Here is a 24203-nt window from a genome sequence, read left to right on the forward strand (position 1 = left end):
TCTTCCAGAGCTGTACTGACACGACGGAAGTATGCAAACTCCGAAGAATGGCACGGGGTGAGCCAGCTTGAGGACCCTAGAAGGTCTCACTCGGCCTCCTAAGCCTGAGCCCTAAAGCCTGAGAGAAAGCCTGGAGGAGGCAACAACTACAGAAGCAGAGCCTCCGAGAGATCTTTAATTAAAAAGAAAAGAAAAAGGAAAACTACTGAAAAAAATGAAGTCCAATCAACCAAGAGGTGAAATAAAGAATTTACAAATGGAGACACTGTATTTAAAAAATTGATGAACACTTTACCTTACTCAAGTGTCAAACTTATACCAAAAATTAGCAAAGTCCCTCCTAAAATTTATATGAATCCCAAGGGACCACAAATAGGCAAAATAATCTTGAGGAAGAGAAAAAAGTTGGAGGTCTCATACTACTTCCTACACTGGTACACGGGTGAGGGCATGGACGAGATGGAGTTCACAGAGGCTGAGAGCAACATGAATGACCTGGTGTCTGAGTACCAGCAGTACCAGGATGCCATGGCCGAGGAGGAGGGGGAGTTCGAGGAGGAGGCGGAGGAGGAGGTGGCCTAGAGCTGATACCTGGTAAAGCGCGTGGAAGCTGTGTGAACTCTTTATTCGCTCACAACCTGTTCTCTGATAGCCGTGTCTCTGTGTGTGTGTGTGTTTTTTTTTTTTTACAGGCAGACTTATTTTTATTAGTAAAAGTCACAAATAGGAAAAAGGTTAATTGGCTGATTTTGAGGTGTGTGCTTTTAAAAATGTCTGTATTAATATGTTAACAAGAAAAGAAAATACCAAGCACATTTTTGTCTCCCAATTCTGAATTTGCCAGCAAGAGTTGGTGAAATCAGCAGGGTATTAAAACAAAACCCAGGAAAACTCAATTTTTTTCAGTTGTCTGACTCCTTTCTTTCTAATCACCTTCAATTGATTTCCAGTTAGCTGAGGACAACATGACGGTCAAAGATGGATTTTCGCTGCTCTTGAACTTGAAGCTTCCAGCGCTGCTGTGCATACTCTACCTTATTCAGCACATTGGCTCAACTGCAAGAGCGGGCCAGCACATCATGGGCATTTGCAAAAGGCTGGTGATCCCCAACATCGTCATCGCTCTGTATCAATTGTGAGTGTCCAAACAGGCGTCTCTTCAGTATGGGTTCAACCAGGATAAGGTACACCATGTACAGAAGTAGAAGGCCCAAAATGGAGAGATAAATTATAATGGTAACCTTGATTGTAACAGAGCTTCCTTCCTCATATTTGCATTCACAGCGTAGACAGTAGGCTTCTACATCAGGCCCTTGCACAGGCATGGGATCCACAACATGAAGGCAATCACAATCTTTTTGAGATATGTTCTTATTATAAATATGCCCAGAATTATCTTTATAGGGAGGACAGATACAGATTGTAAAACTCAACTACTACAAAGCTGTGGTAATCAAGACATTGTGGTACTGGCATCAAAACTGATATTTAAACTAATGGAATAGAACAGATAGCCCCAAAATTAACCCTCACATATCTGCTCATAAGATTATCGACAAAGTTGCCAATACCATTCAATGGGGAAAGAACAGCCTTTTCAACAAACAGTGCTAGGAAAACTGCATATATGCACAAGCAAAAGAATGAAGTTAGACCCTAACCTAACACTACATGCAAAAATTAACTCAAAATGGATCAAAAGCCTAAATATAAAACTGTAAAACTCTTAGAAGAAGAGATGAAAAGCTTTAAGATATTGAATTTGGCAATGATTTCTTGCATAGAACATTAAAAGCACAGACAAAAAAAAAAAAAAGGAAAATCTGACTTTCAAAGGATACTATCAAGAGTGAAAAGGCAACCCACAGAATGGGAGAAAATATTTGTAAATCATATAATCTGATAAGAGTTATATATATATATATATATATATATGGTATATATATATAAGGTATAGTATAAGGTAGAGTGTGTGTGTGTGTGTATGTATGTATGTATGTATGTATGTGTGTGTGTATATATATATATATATATATATATATATATATCCTGGATATTAACCTTTTCCAAATCAACAACATAAAATAACCCAATTAGAAAATAGAAAATAGGCAAAGGACATGAATGGACATTTCTCCAAAGGTAAACAAATAGCCAATAAGTACATAAAAAGATGCTCAACATTACTAGTTATTGGTGAAATGACTAGTAAATCAAATCCACAATGATACACAGTTTCACACCCATGAGAACAGCTACTATTTAAAAAAATGATAAAGAGGATGTGGAGACATTGGAACCTTTGTGCGCTGCTAGAGGGAATGTAAAATAGTCCAGCCTCTGTGGAAAACAATATGATGTCTCCTCAGTAAGTGAAAAGGTAGAATTACTAAACAATTCAACAATTCCACTCCTAGAATATACCCAAAATAACTGATAGAAGGGACTTGGAACAGATATTTGTACACCAATGTTCACAGCAGCATTATTTGCCATAGCCAAAGTTAGAAGCAACCCAAGTATCCATCAACAGATAAAAAGATAAAATGTGGCATATACATCTATGGGATATTAAATCAATCTTAAAAAGGGATGACATTCTCATACATGCTACAACATGGCTGAACTCTGAAGACAGTAGGTGAATTAAGCCAGGTGCAAAAAGACATATATCATATGATACCAATTATATTAGGTATAGAATGGGCAAATTCATAGAAACAAAAAGTAGAATAGAGGTTACCAGGACTGGGAGGAAGGGGGAGGGGAGCTAAAGTTTAATGGGTAATGGCTTCTGTTTGGGATGATGAAAAAGTTCTGGAAACAGAGTGGTGATGGTTGCACAGCATTGTGAATATACTTGATAACACTGAATTGTGCACTTACTAAAATGGTCAATTTCCTATTACATTTATGCCCACAGTTAATACAATTTCTTAATAAAATATTACACATTATATGTGGATTATACGTCTCAATAAAGTTGATTGGCAAAAGATACAAAATTTCATAAATATCCACTATTTAAAGTTCTAACAAAAGGGCATTTTTATAAACACCAACAAGAATGCATGTTAAAATACAATGTTTCTAAAGAATGTTTTAGCAATTTAACAGAAGTCTCAAAACTATCTATTGCCTGTATTTATTCATTCTAATTCTATGAATCTGCCCTAAGGAGAGAAAGAAAAAAACAGGAACCAAGATTTAAATGCAAAAATGTTCATCAGCATATTTTTACAATGTTATAATATTATCCAAAAATAGGGAACAGGGTAAATTAAATAATCAGACATTCATAGTACAGAAGACATACCTAGAAAAAATTTTGGACAGTTAATGATATTAAAACATACATAACATATGAGGCACCTGGGTGGCTCTGTAGGGTAAGTGTTCAATTCTTGATTTCAGCTCAGGGTTGAGATCCAGCTTCACAACGGGCTCAACACTGAACATAGTGCCTGCTTAAGATTCTCCCTCTCCCTTTCCCTCTGGCTCCCCCTCTGCCACTAAAAAAAAAAAAAAAAAAAAAAAAATTTAAAGTACATGTTATAAACATACAAGGGGAAAAGAAACAAAAATTTCTTTTTTTTTTTTTAATGTGTTTTTTTTTTTTAATTTTTTTTTTTTTTAATTTTTTATTTATTTATGATAGTCACAGAGAGAGAGAGAGAGGCAGAGACACAGGCGGAGGGAGAAGCAGGCTCCATGCACCGGGAGCCCGATGTGGGATTCGATCCCGGGTCTCCAGGATCACGCCCTGGGCCAAAGGCAGGCGCCAAACCGCTGCGCCACCCAGGGATCCCGAAACAAAAATTTCAACAGTGACTATCCCCCAGCTAAACTGAGAACCATTACATGCTATTAAGATGATACGACCTGGGTCAGAGATGGCCTCACTGGAAGAAATAGTATTTGAATGGAGAAGACAACAAAAGAAGGTTCCAAGCAGAGGATTTGTCTACCTTGTTACTTATCATTTTCCTCAAACACAAGCTATTTTACAATTAAACTTTAATCTAAAAATATCTATTTTTACAAGTCAGCAGGGGGCACCCCATTCAAGGATATAAATTCCAGCTGAAGTGTTAGGTTTTGTTGCTTTCTTTTTAGTGAGCACACCATAAAACTTCTCAAAGTTTTACATGCCCAAAAATTACTTAAAAACCCTATTTGCAATGCCAGGTTTTATCTTGGGGAAGTAAAGGAGATATATAACAAAATTATATATCTTAGGAGATATATAACAAAAATTATTCAAAAGAGCATTTTGTGAATACCTCATGTCTCCCAAATTTGCCAGTGAAGAATAATTGCCATTCCCACATTTCACAAAAACCCTTTCACCTTTATGTTGCCATATGCTTCTCTAACAATAATACAAGATAAGCAGGCTTGATAATACCAAGTACAACCACTATAATCTCCCTGGCCCAACATATACTACCAACCAGTGAGAATCAGGCACCAAGCAAAGTTTTTGATACACTTATCTTGCTCAAATTTTATTAACAAACATCTATGAGGTAGATACACCATTACCATTTTTACAGTTGAGGAAACTGAGGCTCAGCACTTAAGGCAATTTGCCCAGCAGGCAGATCTGTCTGAATCAGAAATCCATTTAATTTTATCATCCTACACAGACATTCAGATTGTAAAACTCAACTACTACAAAGCTGTGGTAATCAAGACATTGTGGTACTGGCATCAAAACTGATATTTAAACTAATGGAATAGAACAGATAGCCCCCAAATTAACCCTCACATATCTGATCATAAGATTATTGACACTTCATCTAATGTGCTTTTCACCATGGTACACTGCCTGTGTAAGAAGCAAGTACACATCCTTCCATCAGGAATTTACACAGCATAATCCCATTAGATTTTAAATAACATCAGTATCACCTAAGGGAAAGAAGTAATTGCAAGAGAAAATGGAGGAGGGAAAAAAAAAAACTAAAAGACAGGGATCGTTTGGTCAAGAATACTCAAAAGAAGCACAGTAACAAAGTTTCCAGATATAGTTTATATAATTCTAGACTTATATTCATAATAATACTATAAGGCCTATTTTGAAATCTTTTTAAATTTACAGTTGGGATGCCTATGACTTGCCTGATTGCCTCAGATTCAGAGTAATTATTATTTAAGTATAGAAGTATTCAGAATAATGTGTTTTATAAATATGTATGCTGTAATTATTCAACAAATAATAATTTATTAAAATATAAATGTTACTTACATATCCCAGTTTGGAGCTATTCGCAAGTGCTGGATTAGCAATTGGAACTAAAATAAAACAATAAGATGTACATTTCATTCATGAAATGACATAGAAAGTGATTAACACATCTGACCTGTCTACAACTGAAATGTGACTCCTTTATGAGGAAACAACAAAATAAATTCAAAAATCACTGTGTACTCAACTGCTTTTGGACACAAGGATTAAACAGAATAATTTTGGCAAACCTATTATCTTGATACATTTTTTTCCCACGGTAATTACATCAAATTAGTATTTTTGCACTAATGTTCTAACCTCAGCAGAAGTACAAGAGTCACATGCAAAAGGCATGCTGCAAGGACCACGAAATGAGACTTTACAACTGAACTTCCTACCAGTGGGGAATGAAGGAGCCGGGTGGCCACCTCCCGATGTCCAGCCAAAACACACAGATAGCAAAGGAGATTCAGCTTGGCTCGAGAGGCCCCTGTGCTCTTCTCAGTGGAATCAATCTGTGAGCACACCTGCTGCAAAAATTCATTCCAATCTTGGTCTTTCAGAAATACTAATTTATCTACTGGAGAGGAAAGAAAATATTAAAAGTGGGTATCATGTTAAAAAAAAAAAAGCCAAAAACATTACAAAAGAAATAAAACAGAACAGAGAATTTCAATAGCTGAGAGGAGGACAAAGAAAATCCTAACTTTACAACATCAAAACCAAAAAGTCCTCCAAAGATGACACTACTTTTATTTACTCTTCTGGATTCCTCTTTTGCTATTCATGGAGACTTTTTCTCTATGTGATGGAATACTATACACAAAAAAGACACCTACAGGAGAATCAGCCTACAACCTAGAATCTAACAAAATATCAAGCTAAATAAAATCATATTACAAAAAAGCAAGAGAGCCACTATATAAAGCTATCTAGCCTTAGGATATTGTAAAAGCCAAGAATCATGCAGTTGTTCAAAGGTTCCAACGAAATTATTGTTAAGTGTAACAGGTTAATGTGGCAGCTGAAGTCATGTGGGCGATCCAAGTTCAACCCTCTACAAACAGAAAACAAAAACTGGGCAATGAGATGCCATCCAAAATTAAGAGCTTCAGCTAATTTCTATCTTTAAACAAAATAAGCTATAATAATAATTTCCTAAAATAACTCAAAGTAAAGGGAAAACGGGAAAGATTATTTTGAGATAATAATCCTCTAAGGTTTTCATGAATAGTGGTTCTACTTGGCACAGTTTATTTAAATTTGAGTATATTTTATTTTGAATTTACTTTGATTTGATTTTAAATCCTAGATTATAGTCTAGCTACGATGACAAAGTTTTCCTGGATCTAGCTTAACAGCACAAAATAGATTTTATCAAAGAAAATACATCAAAATTTAGGGCATAAGACAATTTCTGTTTGTCCCAAATACGATTTCCCATTAGGCGAAAGGAAACGTAACAATTATCCTTGAAGTGTCTCCATTCCCACACCATCCCCACAAAAGAACCATCTGACCCCCAATGTCAACTGCCCCACTCCTGGAGTAGAATCTCATTTCTTCATTATGGAATCCAGCCCTCTTTACCTATAGGAGCACCATAAATGTTGGAAATTCAATGGACTCTACAAGGGGGAAGGGCAAGAGAAGAGCCCATCCAACTTTACAGGAACTTTTACTCCCCTAAGAGTACAGGGCAGCCCAGGCTCAGCTAAGGTGAAAGGCTGGCATAAATGGATTACCGGTCATTTATATTGTGCACAGCACCTCCCCAAGGATATAGCCAATTTGCAAGAAAACAGGACCTCAGCTATTCAATAAGTGAGATATTCCATTTGCTATTAAATTTCTTATTTGTATGTATCTTCCAAGAGTCTATGTGTTTGACAAGGCCTCTAGAATCCTACCTGAATGTGCCGGTAGATGCAGTATCTTTGGATCAAATTTAATTGGTGGTTGTTTCATTATCTGTGGTTGAAAAAAACAACAAAATCTTTTAAGACACCTTTTGAGACAGATACCGATCTCCTGATAAAATTTCCTATTTCCAGATTATAAATCCATTGGGACAGAAAAAAAAAAATCACTGAAAATTTGTCACTAAAAAGAATTAAACACGGTCCTTCAGATTAAAATACACAAACAGGGATCCCTGGGTGGCGCAGCGGTTTAGCGCCTTTGGCCCAGGGCGCGATCCTGGAGACCCAGGATCAAATCCCACATCAGGCTCCCGGTGCATGGAGCCTCCTTCTCCCTCTGCTTATGTCTCTGCCTCTCTCTCTCTCTCTCTCTCTGTGACTATCATAAATAAATTTTTTTAAAAAAATTAAAAATAAAAATAAAAAAATAAAGTAAAATAAAATACACAAACACTAGGGGCGCCTGGGTGGCTCAGGTGGTTGAGCATCTGCCTTCAGCTCAGGTCATGATCCCAGGGTCCTGGGATCAAACCCCGCATCAGCTTCCTGCTCAGAGGGGAGTCTGCTTCTCCCTCTTCCTCTGCCCATCTCCCCACCACCTTGTTCATGCTTGCTCTGTCACTCTCTCAAATAAATAAAATCTTTTTTTCAAAATAAATAAATAAATAAAATACACGAACACAGAAAATAATTTATAAAAATAAAATCATTTCAGGGCACCTGGCTGGCTCAGGCAGTAGAGCAGACTCTTGATCTCTGGGTCATGAGTTCAAACCCCACACTGGGGGTAGAGTTTACTTTAAATAAATAAATTTTTAAAAAATCATTTCAAGTGATATCTGCAATAAAATAAAGTGTCATTGAAAAAGAAGCACTTTTTCACCCCTGAAAAAGGGGCACCTGGGTGGTTTAGTTGGTTAAGCATCTGCCTTCAGCTCAGGCCATGATCCCAGAGTCCTGGGATCAAGCCCCCCCCACCCCCCATGGGCTGTCTTCTCAGCAGGGAGCCTACTTCTCCCTCTCCCTGCTGCTCCTCCTGCTTGTGCTCTCACTCTCTGTCAAATAAATAAAAATCTTTAAAAAAAAAAAAAAAAAGCAGCAGCAGCACTTTACCTTGGTTTACTCTTAACCTTAACCAATCTCTAGGTTAGAAATTTAGTCATTTACCAAATACTTATTGGATACCTGAGAGGGTGAGGCAGTATGCTAAGTGCTAAGGGGGAAGATAAGACACAAACTAAGATATAAGACACAATCCAATGGTCAGAGAGCTGATACTCTGGTTGGAAAGATAAAACAAAAGGTGTTAAACAGCAAAACAAAAACACCAATATTGAGCAATACAAAATGGGCAGGATATAATTATAGATGGAACATTTTACAAAGAGAAATTTTTCTAAAAAATTTGAATGTGGCAAGCACTTGAGGCTAACATGGTTTACAGAAGAGCTAGAAGGAGATTGAAGTTTTAAAGAATGGTAAGAACTTCACTCAAGTTGAATTAGAAAACACACCACTTCAGGAAGCCGTAAAAGGCATGAACAGGAAAGCACACAATTGTTTTGTTGTTTTTTTTAAGAAAGTGGGGGGAAAAACAGGTAGTTGGATCCCTAAGTTTGGAACAGCCAGGGTACCTTCATCTTGAGACTTTTAGTTTAAAAGATCAACTATGATATCTATATCTAAATTCTCCAAAACCTCTCTACAGAGCCATTTTTAAAAAGCTTAATAGTATTCTTGCCAAAAATGCATAACCTCATACATACTAATCATAAGAAACACTTAGCAAACCCAGCTTGAGTGACATTCCCCAGAACACCTGACCAGTACTCTTCAAAATGTCAAGGTCATGAAAGCCAAGAAAAGACTGAAAAATTACAAGGCCATGAAAGAAAAGGATAGCTGGTAGGAGAAAAAGGAGGCCTACTAGTAAACTGTAACAAGAAACCCTAGAACAGATAAAGGACATCAGTGGTACAACTGGTAAAATTCCAATAAATTTGGTAATATAGTTAATTGCACTGTACCAGTGTTAATGTCCTGGCTTTGCTAACCATTCTACGGTCCTATAAGATGCTAACATTAAGAGAAGCTGGGTAAAAACCATACAGAACTCTACTATTTTTGAACCTTCTCTGTAGGTCTAAAATTAGAAGTTAAAAAAAAATTTCTAATAAGGCTTCCTTAAAACAATTAAGTGTGGTCATAAAAGAAACAGAAAAGAATATGGTCAAAAGATCTCACCAACTGTTCTTAGAAGATCTACTGGGTAAATGACAGTTTACACATTAAGTTGGCATGATATACAATTACTCTGCCAGATATCTGAACTCATAAAAAGAATTAGCTCCATTATAAAAAATAGCTGGGTAATGTATTGTAAAATTTTGTCTATCTAGTAAATATGCATCCAAAAACCCATTTGTTCTAAATTATAGTAATGTTCCCCAATGAGATGAGTAAAAATGGGCATAATTTAAAACAGAAAAAGACATTTAAAAAAAGAAGAAAATTAAAATACAGAATAGGTAGTACAGAGGGACTGAGAAATTACTTCTTCTTAAAGAGACTACTCATCATCCCCTAGTAATACAGTAGTATATTCCAAATGACATGAAGCCACAAAAATCTCCCTGGATATGAAATGCACCTGTGAATAATGACTCCCCAACCTCCCAGTGTCTCTCCACCATCTGGCCTGTGGTGCAAGCACTGTAAGAGGGTATGGTCTCTGCGTGCCTGCCTACCCACCCCAGCCAGGGGAGCAGTCCTCACTCACATGTGCTTTCATAACACATCCACAACAAGAGTGTTTGGAGAAATTCACTCAAGAATGTATGAAGAAACGAAGGGACTAAGGACTAAGGTCTGAGGTCTAGAAGCCCATGCATGGAGAGGAGGCAGAGCTGATGCACCACTCAGTGAAGCAGAAAACAATGCAGGAAGAGGAGAAGGGTGCAGACAGGATGGGCATGAGAAATGTAGACACTGTGGCACAAATGACATAAAAGTAGACATGAGGAAGAGCAAAGAAGATTTGGAATGAAAAAAACCACCAGGATTTCGGCTCTCAGCAAAGTCTAAAGCTCAGCCCTCATCTGTCAGAGCATCTTTCCACACCTTTGGGTTATCGATAATTGGGGTGACAACAAGATCAGAGTCCATGTAGATAAGCTTTCTCATCTGGGATTCCAGGTCCTGCTGACTCAGGTGTTCACTTGTAATCTGAAACAAGAACAAAAATGAGGCTTTGTTTCTATGACTAGTGAAGAGCTTTTAAATTAAATTGAGATAATAAGATGTTGAGTAGAACAGTACTGGAAGGGTCACCTAGATCAGTGCACCTCATTTTGCTATTTGATACACTTTCACAGTCTTCTTTGATCTTCACAAAAATCCTCAGTCATATGTATCATCATTCCTGTTTTTACAGAAGGAGAACACAAAGCTCAAGTAACTGATCTATTCATGTTTACCACAGAGGGCGGGTAGAACCAGAAAACAGGTCTTCTATAGTCTGAGTTCTAAGCTATGATGAGGCAAACTTGTTTTTCAATTACCAGCATGGTTTTGGTCATTCCTTTATTCTGCTTTATAGAATATTCAATACAAACTTAAAATTACACCATAGAAGAATTTCAGGGTTAAGTACTAACCTGTTACCTAAGTGTTCCACACTTCCATCTTTATAAAGCTAGAGTTAACACATAATGAAAATGAGTAGCCAGATATTTGCCATCAGTTACTCCTTTGAGATGTTTCTTTGTGCTCTACTTGAACAGCAAACAGAACTCTCATTTCTAGTAGTATGCCTCAGGATTTCACATTAGACAAAAAAAAAAAAAAAAAAAAAACGGATTTATGCATTAGGAATTTCCACTGAAACATTGACCAGCAAACTGAACAAAACAAAAAAACAAATCAGTGAAATGAAAAATGAGGAAATTATCCAAAACTGAGGCAGAAGCATGAATAAAGGATTAAAATAATTAGCTAATAAAGTTCCTGGAAACCAAGACCACCCCCTTCACAACTTAGAAAACGGACATAGGAAAAAATACATTAAAAGTACAGGGCTGGGATCCCTGGGTGGCGCAGCGGTTTGGCGCCTGCCTTTGGCCCAGGGCGCGATCCTGGAGACCCGGGATCGAGTCCCACATCGGGCTCCCGGTGCATGGAGCCTGCTTCTCCCTCTGCCTGTGTCTCTGCCTCTCTCTCTCTCTCTCTCTTTGACTATCATAAATAAATAAAAATTAAAAAAAAAAAAAAGTACAGGGCAACATTGTAAAAGAAAAAATTTAATGCTTAAAGGCATAGATTTTCAAGATAGAAAAACTTCAAAGAGGGATCCCTGGGTGGCGCAGTGGTTTGGCGCTTGCCTTTGGCCCAGGGTGCAATCCTGGAGACCCGGGATCGAATCCCACATCAGGCTCCCGGTGCATGGAGCCTGCTTCTCCCTCTGCCTATGTCTCTGCCTCTCTCTCTCTCTCTCTCTCTGTGACTATCATAAATAAATAAAAAATTTAAAAAAAAAATTAAAAAAAAAAAAAAGAAAAACTTCAAAGAAAGGCCAACATGAATGACTTAAATTATATTCTTACATTAAACTAGTATAAGAATCAAGTAGACCCCAATTAAAAAAATACACACAAAAAAAGAATCAAGTAGACCAATCAGAAATTTATAGGTGAAAATTAATTTCCTATATATAAACAAAATGCATGCATAGATAACAGATTATAAAAATGAAATACGGGGATTCCTGGGTGGCTCAGCAGTTCAGCGCCTGCCTTTGGCGCAGGGCGCGATCCAGAAGTCCTGGGATCGAGTCCCGCATCAGGTTCCCTGCATGGAGCCTGCTTCTCCCTCTGCCTGGGTTGCTGCCTCTCTCTCTGACTCTCATAAATAAATAAATAAAATCTTAAAAAAAAAAAAAATGTAACCAGTGGTTCCTTTGGGTAATTAAATTAGAAGTAGTTTTTTTGTTGTTGTTCTTTTGTACAGTTTCCAAGTTTCCTACAATTAAAATAAAAGTTTTGTAGGGCACCTGTGTGGTTCAGTCAGTTAAGCATCTGCCTTCAGCTCAGGTCATGATCCCAGGTCATAATCCTGAGATTGAGCCCCACCTCGGGTTCCTTGCTCACTGGAGAGCGTGCTTCTTCCTTTCCCTCTCCTCCTGCCTGCCACCCACCCCCTGCTTCTGCTGTCAAATCTTAAAAAAAAATTGTAATTGAATTAAAAGGTATCACTTAAATTATAAAAGATAAACTCTTATATAGTACTTCTATCATTACTGCTTGAATATTCTCAATAAAACGATTAAGTGCACTCATCTACAATAACCACATGCCAGAAGAGATTTGACATCTCTAACATTTCAAAATGCATTTTTTACTTTTATATTGATTTTCTATCTCACATAGAATTAGAATGAGATTTTATTATAACACATTTATATTTCAATGCAGAAATAAGTTTCATGCAACCTAAATGCATTTCACATTACATTAAAGTTACAGAAACAAATGAAAGCAATTCTCTCTCTCAAGACTAAATACAGTAACTTGGAAAAACTTTAATTCAAAATATCCCCGCATTCAAAAATGACTGAAAAAAAATTAAAGACCTAAACAAATAGAAAGACATTCCACATTCATGGAGGAAAACTTTCAATTGTTAAAATAGCAATACTCCTCTCAAATTGACCCATAGATTCAACATCATTGCTATCACAATCCAACTGGCTTCTTTACAGAAGCATGCAAACTGATCCTAAAATTCACATGGAAATGCAAGGGACCCAGGATAGCCAAAACCATCTTTAAAAAGAACAAAGTTGGAAGAATCATACCTCCTAACTTCAAAACTTACTTAAAACTGCAAGGATCAAGAATGGCTAGCTAGGGGTGCCTGAGTGGCACAGTTGGTTAAGCACCTGACTCCTGATCTCAGCTCAGGTCTTGATCTCAGGGTCATGAGTTCAAGCCCCACATTGGGCTCCATGTTGGGTGTGGAATCTACTTTAAAAAAAAAATTATCAGGGCATCTGTGTGGCTCAGTTGGTTAAGTGTCCAACTCTTGATTTCAGCTCATGTCATGATCTCAGAGTCATAAAATCAAGCCCTATGCTGAACTCTGTGCTGGGCATGAAGCCTGCTTGGGATTCTCTCTCTCCCTTCCACCTCCCCCCTCTCCTCTTGACCTCTCTTTAAACACACACACACACACACACACACACACACACACACACACACAACTAACCAGTTACTATACTACCACCATGAGAAAAGATGCATAGATCAACAGACTAGAGAATCCAGAAATAAACCTCACCTTTAAATTGCTAGTCAACAAGAATGCCAAGACAACTACAATGCAACAACAAACACGCACACACAAATATGAACTACGTCACAATTAAAATTGTACTTCAAAGGACACCACCACCAAGTCACATACCCAGAATACATAAAGAATTCCTACAACTCAATAACCAGGTAAAGATTTGAATTCTTTCAAAGGAAATATACAAATGGTACGAAAGCATATGTAAAGATGATCAACATAATTAACAATCAGAAATACAAATCAAAACTAGATATATTCTCACACACCCCAGTATGGCTATAATGCAGCATTACTCACAACAGCCCAAACATTAAAGCGAACAGAATGTCCAAAGACGGATGAATGGATAAACAAAATGTGGTATTATACACACAATGGAATATTATTCAGCCTTAAAAAGGAATGAAATTCTGACACATGCTACAACATGGATAGACCTTGAAGATATGCTGAGTATAATAAGCCAGACACAAAAAAGCAAATATTTTACGGTTCCACTTTTATGAGATTACTAGGCAAATTCACAGAGACAGAAAGTAGAATCATGGCTACCGGGGCTGGGAGGAAAGGGATATGGGGAATGATTGTTTAGTGGGTACACTAAACACAGTCTGTTTGGGATGATAAAAATGTTCTGGATGGTGGTAACAGCTGCACAAAAATGGGAATACACTTAATGCCACAGAACTGTACACTTAAAAATAGTTAAATGATAAATTTTACCTAAATTAGATTTTATCACAATTAGAAAAAAGACAATAACAAGTCTTGTTAGGGATGAATAAAAACTAGAGTCTTCACACACTGCTGGACAATATAAAATGGCCCAGCCATGTTGGAACACACTTTGGCAGTTCTTCAAAGATTAAACAGAGTTACCACAGGATGTCCCAATTACACTCCTGCAGGGTTAAAGAGAAATTAAACACACATCCACTCAAAATAATGTACACCAACATTCCCAGCAGCACCATTCACGATAGCCGCAAGGTGGAAACAACCCAGATGTCCACCAACCAGTGAATGGAAACATAAAATGTGGTATATACAACAGATTATCTTTTGGCAATAAAAAAGAACATGGATTGATATATGCTATGATTTCGATGAATCTTGAGAACATTATGTTAGGTGAAAAAAGCCTGTCACAAAAGTACACATACTGTGTTATTTCATTTATATGCAATATCCAGAATAGACAAATTTATAAAGACAGAGAGATTAGTGGTTCTCAGGTGAGAGGCAAGAGAAATTAATTGAGGGAAAACAGGAGTGACTGTTCATAGGTGTGGCGTTTCTTTGTGGGATGATGAGTGTTCTCAAACTGACCATGGTGATGGCTGCAGGACTCAGAATATGCTCAAAGGCCCTGAATTGTACACTTCAAATGGGTGAATTACATGGGCTGTCAATCATATCTCAGGAAAGCTGTTATCAAAGAAATAATTATGAAACAATTCTCTCTCAAGAGTACTTACCAGAGAAACCAGTGATCAAAGAGGACTTAATTGTAAAATTTGTTGTTTCAATCATAGTTTGGAGATCAACGTGGCAATTATTCTTCTGCCTCTCTATATCTTATGTGGAAAAAAAAAAAAAAAAAAAGGAAAATCCCCTCTCTGCTCACCTTGGTTGAAGGAGAAGTTTTCTGTGGTGAATGTTGAATCATATCCTCACCAGGACTTAATCCCACTGCAGTGCTCGTTCTTGGAGTTGGACGAGAACTGGAAAATACAGACCAATCAATACTACTCAGATTTTAGAAACAAACTGTTTACTATTATGGGGGGCGGGGGGGACGGACATCTATCTCACAGAAAAACTGGTCGAATATAAAGATTCTACATGATCTCATATATTTAAACTCTAAATTTGTGTTTATCCAACACTTTCGGTAAATGTCTTGAAAGCAATTTCCTGGCTAATTTATTATTTCTTTTCTTTATAGAACCTATGTTATATACAGTACCTTCTATTTTAACTAGAAACCTTAAAACATTGATTTTATTATTTTTTAAACGTCTGCTGGTATCAGGATTGACATAATAAAATAGATTGGACATTCTACAAAGGATGGAAAATATTTACAATTTTATTTTAGAAAAATTTTTTTAAGATTTTATTTATTTAATCATGAGAATCAGAGAGGCAGAGAAATACACAGAGGGAGAAGCTCCTCAAAGGGAGCCCGATGTGGGACTCTATCCCAGGACCCCAGGATCATGACCTGAGCCGAAGGCAGATGCTCAACCACTCAGCCACCCAGGTGTCCCCAGAAAACGTTTTAAATGGAATATTATCTTGGTACCTATTTAAGAAACAAGTAATAATCTGCACCTATTTTTAATTATTTCTCCTACCCTTTAAAATGGTCTCATACTCTGTGGGTCAATCCATTACTCTTGCATCTCTGATTGAGTTTTTTTACATTTAAAAAAAAAGAAATCTTCGACTCAGATCATTAGGGTCTTTTTCAATGAATTCCTTCAAATTCCTAAATATCAAGATTCTTCCCTCTCTCTCATTTATCTGTTTATTCATTCATTGAACAAGTACTTATTTAACATGCCAAAGATTATAAAAAGTTTTTTTTTAAACTGAACTTAAAACATCTAGAATCTATGTAGATAAATTTAACATACTTTAAATAGGGTAAAACAAGTCAAGAAATTATAGTTCCCTGTTATAACCCCTATGTCATTAAAACTATTTGTGTATAAGACTAAAACTATAACCACAACACACATTACTAAAACATGTTGGCCTTAATCATATTAAAATACCATTCTGATCTTTTTAAAATTATTTCAATGACTACATTAAACAAATATTACTTAAGCCTACACATAAAACATTTAAAAAAAAAACAATCTGCTCTTTCCTGTAAGTCTTTATCCAAAAAAGAAATGAACTGCTAAAATTTCAAATTCAATTCTACTTGAAGGGAAAGTATAAAATGAAAAGGTTTTAAACCTTGTGAATAGGAAAGATTGTGGTTTGGCTAAAAACTTTTAAAAAGGGATCCCTGGGTGGTGCAGTGGTTTGGCGCCTGCCTTTGGCCCAGGGCGCAATCCTAGAGACCCGGGATCAAATCCCATGTCGGGCTCCTGGTGCATGGAGCCTGCTTCTCCCTCTGCCTGTGTCTCTGCCTCTCTCTCTCTCTCTCTCTGTATGACTATCATAAATAAATAAAAATTTTAAAAAAACTTTTAAAAAATGCACAGCCAAATCAACATTCCATTGGCCAGCACTTAACAGTAACTTTGAAAGCAGAGATTGAACCCGAAATTTGACATTCACATCTCTATCCTTCATCTCTAACATAGTTTGGCACCTGGATAACAGATGCTTTGGGATGACCTCGCTGTCATGTCCCATGGATTCCTTAGGCTCTGTCATCTTACCTACCTGAGTAGAAACATGGATTCATTCAGTTGACCCCCAACAGTACTTTTGGGCCGCAATTCAGATGGATTTTCTGTGGCAAGAAAGAAAAATATTATCCATAAAGGATCAAAAATATCATGAGCAGAGGAGGATGCAGACAGAATTTCAAGAGAATGGTAACAAAAACTAGAAGCACTCAGAAACAGCACCCTAAAGGGCACAAACATGCTCCAGCAAGAGCTCACCTAGTCTAAAAGAGTGACTTAGTCGCTGACCACCCTTCTCCCCCTTGGCTTGTGCACTCGGAGGCTTCAAAAACTCCTTGGAATCTCGCGTCCCAGAATGCTCCATCACTTTTTTGCTGTTCAACCAGAGAAAACCAACACAGTCAAATTTATTTTGAGTTTTCTATAATTTTCTATGCAGACCAAGAGGTGGGAAAAGATCATTAAATTACACATAACATTTTGCAAAGCCATGGAGTTGGAAAGTATTGTCATTAGGCAGCTAAAATGAGCACTTACTATATCTAAGGCATTCTACTGAATTTATAGACCTTATCCCTGAAAAATAAACAGCAGCACTTAGGTTGGAGAAGGAAACCAGAATTCAAAGTACCAATAAACCAACAATGAGTCTCCCTTTTCTCCCCCTCTTCGAGTATTGCCTGGCCTGGGTTCAAAAGCAATGAGTACAGACCAAAGGAGCCACCAAGAGAAGCTTCCTACTTACTTCTGTTCTAATAAATAGGAAAGGGGATCTCTAAGGGTCAAAGCAGGGGAAATCTCCTGGTTTGGGTGGGGTTTTTGTTTTTGTTTCTTTTTTCCATTTTACTCTGTCCCAGCCTCCAGGTAATCCTGCAGCAGCTAGCTAGGAGAGCAGCAGCTTCTAGCCAGTGCCTAAAACTGCGGGAGGAGTATCTTCTCTAATCAGACAGCCATGAGGGCAGCCATGGTGGCGCAGTGGTTTAGCGCCGCCTGCAGCCGGGGGTGTGATCCTGAAGACCCAGGATCAAGTCCCATGTCAGGCTCCCTGCATGGAGCCTGCTTCTCCTCTGCTTGTGACTCTGCCTCTCTCTATGAATAAATAAAAAATAAAATCTTAAAAAAAAAAATCAAACAGCTATGATCTCAAGAACAGGAGGCAAATCCCCGTTGTTCTTTTTTCTCCTATCTCGCTGTCCTCCTGCCACTTGGCCCCAAACACTTGCAGCAAGACATAAAAATTGTAACACAGCATGACTAGGTGGGGTTTATTGCAGGACTGCAGGGCTGGTTCAATATTTGAACACCACCAATTTATGTAGGAGTCCATAATCAGGCTAAAGAAAACCAATATGATCTTATCAACTGATACAAAAAGGCATTTGACAAAATTGAATGTTCATTCAAAGTGAAAAACAGCTACACAAATCTTCAGCGCATTATAGTTAATGGTAAAAGGCTGAATGCTTTCATCCTAGACACAGAAACCAGGGCAAGATGTTCACTTGCATCACTCCTCATTCAACATCTTACTGAAAAAGTCTTAGCAAGGGCAATAAGGCAAGAAAAGAAATCAAAGGCACATAGATTTTAAAAAGGAAGATGACAAACTAAGGTCAGAGGTGTTCTATGACTTGCTGATGCTGGAGGAGTGAGACCAGAGCCCTGCTTTCTGTAGTCCCCACAGAGCCTAACACAATGGTGAGAACATAGTTGAAACTCACTGCATCAGAGAAACCCAAGTTTGGGAGAGATCTTAAATAGAATTCAGACTTCTCTCTCCTATATACCGAATTTGCCAAGATCAAAATCAAGAATCAGACAACTATTCACCACTAAATAAGTGGAGGGGGAGCCAAGTCAATTAGCAGAACTTTATTCGACCACTTTTCACCTTGTTCTTAATATGATCACTTGTGTAGGCGTCCTGGGCTAAGAAGATTTCATAATAAAAATGAGATGTATTAGTCAGAATCAGACAGGAACTAGGGTATGCTCTGGTAACATACAACCCACAAATCCCAGTGGCTTAGAATCTCCTAACTTTGTCGCAATCACATACACAGCCATTGAAGGCTTGGCAGGGAAGCTACGCTCATCACAGTCACTGAAGACCTAGCTTGACAGCAACCCCATTTGGACATTTTCGTCGCAGGTGCCTCATCAGGAGGAAGAAATGTGTCAAATCTCAGGGGCTCATAAATTTTTTATACAGAATGAACATCACTTCTGTTCACATTTCATTAGCTAAAGCAAATCATGTAACCACACCTAACTCAAAAGGAGTAAATGAGATCCTACCGTGTGCTTGGCAAGGTGGAAAGTGTTACATTTTTAGAGCTAATGACCACCATACTAAAATCACTGACTGGATAATAAACAACTGATCAGAAAATGAACAAAATTGAGAACACCAAATTCATGGATAAACTCTTTAAGCAATGCTTAATCAAATGTTTGATTTTCTCCTAGTAAGCAGAGAAAGTCATATCATTGATGCTGCATTGACAGAACAGTAGTCAGTGCAATCATTTAATAACCATGCCCCCACACAAAGATAAGCTTATATACTACCTGACATTGGAATCCTCGGTGCTTGACTCCCGATCTTTCCTAGTGAAAGCACTCTTCCAAAATGAATGTTGCAGTAGGCCTGCCCAAGTTAATCTAAATAAAATACAAATGTTAAAGTTCTATTTTAACATGATTCACCATGCATAATTGCCAAGTCATGTCCCAAATACATCTACTAGGTTTTATGATTTATAAATTTCTCTATATGAATGTACCTCAACAATTCTTTCATACTTTCTTTTTAATTTATTTATTAGAGAGAAAGAGACTGCATGTAAGGGTACAGAGAATGAGGAAGAGAATCTCAAGCAGACTATCCACTGGGCATGGAGACCCACTCAGAGCCTGATCCCACGACTTTGAGATCATGACCTAAGCGGGAACCAAATGTCAGATGCTTGACCAACTGAGTCATCCCAGTGTCCCTATTTTCATTTTAGTATAATTAATCTCTTAGCAACAACAAAAAAATAATTCAGAAGCCTTAAATGGTACAGAACTAAAGAGTCTGACAACTAAATATTAGAAGTCTCAGGGTTCATATTCCACAGAGCCTGATGAAAACATTTTGGGTTCTCAAACATAGCCTATAAAAGTAGTCTATAATTAGCTTAAAATTTTAAAGCAAACACATCAGATATTATCAATCTATAATTCTGTCATCCTTTAGTCTACATACCTTCCCTGCTTCATACATTTCATTTTTGGGACTTCATTTTTAGAACTTCATTCAGAAATAAGAAAATTAGCCTCATGATTTTACAGTCACACTTCTGCACAGGAGCTAAAATGTTATCTAGCTAGATTGTCCACATTAAAATGACTTTAGGCTGTATCTAAAACCCACACTTTCAATGCATTAGTTTTTACTACTAATAGAGTATGCTTCTAGTTATAATCATCAGACTCAGAATGGTTAAGCCTGACTGAAATTTCAAAACAAAAGAGAAAATTTGATGATTCAAAAGATCTCTATGGAAATAAAAACAACTTTGGGGTGCCTGGGTGGCTCAATCAGTTAAGCATCTGTTTAAACTCTCCATCTCAGCTCAGGTCTTGATTTCAGAGTTGTGGATATCCATGCTGGGCATGGAGCCTACTTAAAAAAAAGAAAAGAGAAAAAGAATTAAAAACTACTTTGATAAAAATTAAAACATGATTAATAAAAAGAATCTGCAATCACCTATAATATCCATTTTATATAAAGGGCTCTTAAAACTCACTCGCAATTTTATATAAATTTTTTATATTTTTAATTTATATATTTTATAAATTTTAATTTATATATTTTATAAATTTTATTAAAATTTATATATAAATATATAAAATACATTTTATATATTTATATATATAAAATATATTTTATATATAATATATATAATTTATATATTTATAAATTTTAATTTATATATTTTATAAATTTTATATAAAATAAATTTTATATAAAGGGCTCTTAAAACTCACATTTTTATTTCAGAGAAATAAAAATTGGAATTTCTTTTTTGTCAGGCAGTTTGGCAAATATTTATAAGGTCAATAAAATCCATTGTAACACTGGGAGGGAAAGGGCTCTCTAGGGTTGCTAAACCAGCACACATTCCAAGAATGTAGCAAATGCATCAAACTGTTTCATGTTCTTAGCCTCTGGCCACCAACCCCACTGTCAGAAATCTCTCCAAAGGAGCTAACTGCTTAAGTGGACACTAACATATACACAAAAGGATTTTTACTGTAGCAGCCTATATAATATTCTGAATCAAGAAGCACTCTAAATGTTTATTGGGCTTATGGTTATCATGTGTACATTCTGCAGCCATTTGAAAAGACTTGGTGGACATAGAGAAAGAACTAGGTGATAGAGTGGTATCATTTATGCAATAAAGTATACAATACAGGGATATAAATATGTGGAAATGCGGATGCAAATTCTAAATTAAGTATATTTGAATCCCATCAAAACGTTTCTGGAAGACTATAGCAAAATAATACTGATCCTAAAGGCATCCATTTCAAGCACAAGGGGTTTGTCCTAAAACTTACATGAGAATTAGCATTTCCTTCTGCAGTTTTTCTCTATGTTTAATGAAGCTAGAGAAGGTTTTTTTTTTTTATATGCTATATGAAATTTACACCCTGAAGCAGAGACCCCAAACACTTGCCTAACACCCCCACCTCCCCGTTACCTAGTGGCAGAATCCAAACTAGAGAGCAGTTGCTCTTGTCCGCCACTCCAGGGAGACACCCTCCAGACTCCCCCACCTCCCCTCCTGCCCTCTGCTATCCCATTCCAGTGATTTCTAACTTTCTGCTATTACTATAACCCAGAAAATTCACACTGCGCCTATTACCTTCTCACTTGATACCCTCATTATGACAGGATTATCAAAAAAGCATAGCACATTAAAATACCACTCAGTATAACTACATTAACTGTCTTGATAGCATCATACCCAGTTCAATAGTGTAAGACAGTTTTAGCCTAAAATCCCCAATTGGGGGTGGGGGGGAATGCCCCTCTTGGATTCAGGAGTTACAAGAAAATCTGTCAACCTACTAGGCAACTATTTAATATATAAAAGGAGAAATGGACTTTAACACTTCCTCATAATTAAAAACCCTGCAAACAGAGAGAGAGAAAGAGAAAGAGAGACAACCAAGCAACAGATTCTTAACTAGAGAGAACTGATGGTTACCAGAGGGGGGTGCAGGGAGGGCGTGCGGTGAAATGGGTGATAGGGATGAAGGAGTGCACCTGTGATGAGCACCAGATGATGTACAGAATTGTTCAATCACTGTATTGCACATCTGAAACTAATTATCACCATGTATGTTAGGGGCCCCTGGGTGGCTTAGTCGGTTAAGCAGCAGCCTCTTGATTTCAGCTCAAGTTCATGATTTCAGGGTACTGGGATCAAGCCCCACATTGCGCTCCCTGCTCAGCAAGGAGCCTGCTTGAGGATTGGTTCTCTCCCCCTTTCCCTCTGCTCCTCTCCTCTCATTTACCCTCTCTCACTCTAAAATAAATAAATCTTTAATATTACACAGTGTGTTAACTAATTAGAATTAAAAAAAAAACCCACAGACAGAAAACATTCAACATAAACTCAGCTTTTTTTTTTAAGCGTTATCTGACTAGCTCTCTGTATATTAAGAATAGTACCATTTTAGCATACATGAAATGAGAAAAAGATTCCTCTTCTTCATTCATATTAAAACACTATCCACACATACCTTTTCTGAGGATCTTTTTGAAGTAAACCATCAAGCAAATTAATAAAATCTGAAGAAGCTTTAGGAAGAGAAGCATCTATAGAGATTCCCAAAAGAAAAACCAGTGGTAAGTATATGAATACATACTCTTCATAAACACTTAGAATAATAGTATTTTGAAAGCACATATAATTTTTAAGAGAACACTGAATCCATTATTAACAATTACAACTTCCATTTAATGGGGGGTGAGGTGTGGGCATAAAAGTACACAATATTTTTACTGTACCATAAAAAAACATGAATCTCAAAAACTAAGACTGGACTACCTCTAAACTTTCTCTTTACTGAATAAGCCCAGTAAAGATCACCAACCTGACAAACTCCTACCCCTTGTCTTCAACTTTTAATTATGCCTCATTTTCTGAGGCATTCTTAATTTGACCAACTTGACTTTATAATGTAAAATGATAAGAATACTTGCAATCCCTCTTTTCCTTTTTTATTTTAAAGATTTTTAACAGGAAAATAATATACATGACAATATCATGATATTGGCCAATTCCAGTATTCTCCAAATGTTAGGCTTTTTTAAATTAGAATATACCATAGCCAAATGATCAGTCTTTGGTTAAAGTGGCCATGAGGACAATGGACAAAAACATCACAGAAGGTTTTACAGCAACCACGGCCACAGTCGAAGGAAGATCCCCAGTTAAGCCTGGGCCACCAAAAGTATCCTGACATACCTCTGACACCTGCATTTTCAGATTTCTCTTCCCTGCATAAAAATCCTTAACTTACAGGACACAAGAATAATCAATACTATGAGTATTCAAAACCAAACAAAAATCAGAAGTCATCATGACAAGAGAGAGTTTTTGTAGAAATCATTTTTAATATAAAAGTTAATGGAAGAGGGATCCCTGGGTGGCGCAGCGGTTTGGCACCTGCCTTTGGCCCAGGGCGCGATCCTGGAGACCCAGGATCGAATCCCATGTCAGGCTCCCAGTACATGGAGCCTGCTTCTCCCTCTGCCTGTGTCTCTGCCTCTCTCTCTCTCTCTCTCTGTGTGACTATCATAAATTAAAAAAAAAAAAAAAATTTTTTAAAAAAATTTAAAAAAAAAAGTTAATGGAAGAAATGCAGTTTTGTTTTAATAAGTATAGACTAATCTCTCACTATAGTCTTCGGGGTAAATTTTAATTTATCTGATAAAAGGATGGCTACCCCTGCTTTCTTTTGAGGACCATTTGAATGGTAAATGGTTCTCCAACCTTTTATTTTCAGGTTGTAGGTGTCCTTCTGTCTAAAATGAGTCTCTTATAGACAGCAAATAGATGGGTCCCGCTTTTTTATCCAGTCTGAAACCCTGCGCCTTTTGATGGGGAGGAGGGCGGATGTTGGAGGGGAATGGGTGATGGGCACTGAGGCGGACACTTGACGGGATGAGCACTGGGTGTTTTTCTGTATGTTGGTAAATTGAACACCAATAAAAATTAATTAAAAAAAAATAAGTATAGACTATTTTCAAAACCGTGTTTT

General features: G+C 37.1%; 1 protein-coding gene and 1 pseudogene across 2 annotated transcripts in view; both read right to left on the reverse strand.

The window, feature by feature from the left end:
• Nucleotides 1-24203, reverse strand: part of ULK4 (unc-51 like kinase 4) — a 589543-nt gene that overhangs the window by 547066 nt on the left and 18274 nt on the right. The window contains exons 8-16 of one of the 2 annotated variants that reach the window (XM_026000954.2): nt 22680-22755; nt 19449-19541; nt 17136-17251; nt 16912-16981; nt 15131-15227; nt 10276-10380; nt 7144-7204; nt 5632-5813; nt 5252-5298 (exon numbers count right to left, since the gene is read on the reverse strand). In XM_026000954.2, the coding sequence (XP_025856739.1) occupies nt 5252-5298; nt 5632-5813; nt 7144-7204; nt 10276-10380; nt 15131-15227; nt 16912-16981; nt 17136-17251; nt 19449-19541; nt 22680-22755 (847 nt within the window). The remainder of the gene's footprint in view (nt 1-5251; nt 5299-5631; nt 5814-7143; nt 7205-10275; nt 10381-15130; nt 15228-16911; nt 16982-17135; nt 17252-19448; nt 19542-22679; nt 22756-24203) is intronic. The other variant, XM_072726539.1, reaches the window with a different exon arrangement.
• On the reverse strand, nt 688-1435 carry LOC112921623 (transmembrane protein 9B pseudogene; annotated as a pseudogene).

This window comes from Vulpes vulpes, chromosome 11, assembly GCF_048418805.1.
Source record: "Vulpes vulpes isolate BD-2025 chromosome 11, VulVul3, whole genome shotgun sequence".
In the NCBI taxonomy this organism is placed as follows: Eukaryota; Metazoa; Chordata; class Mammalia; order Carnivora; family Canidae; genus Vulpes; species Vulpes vulpes.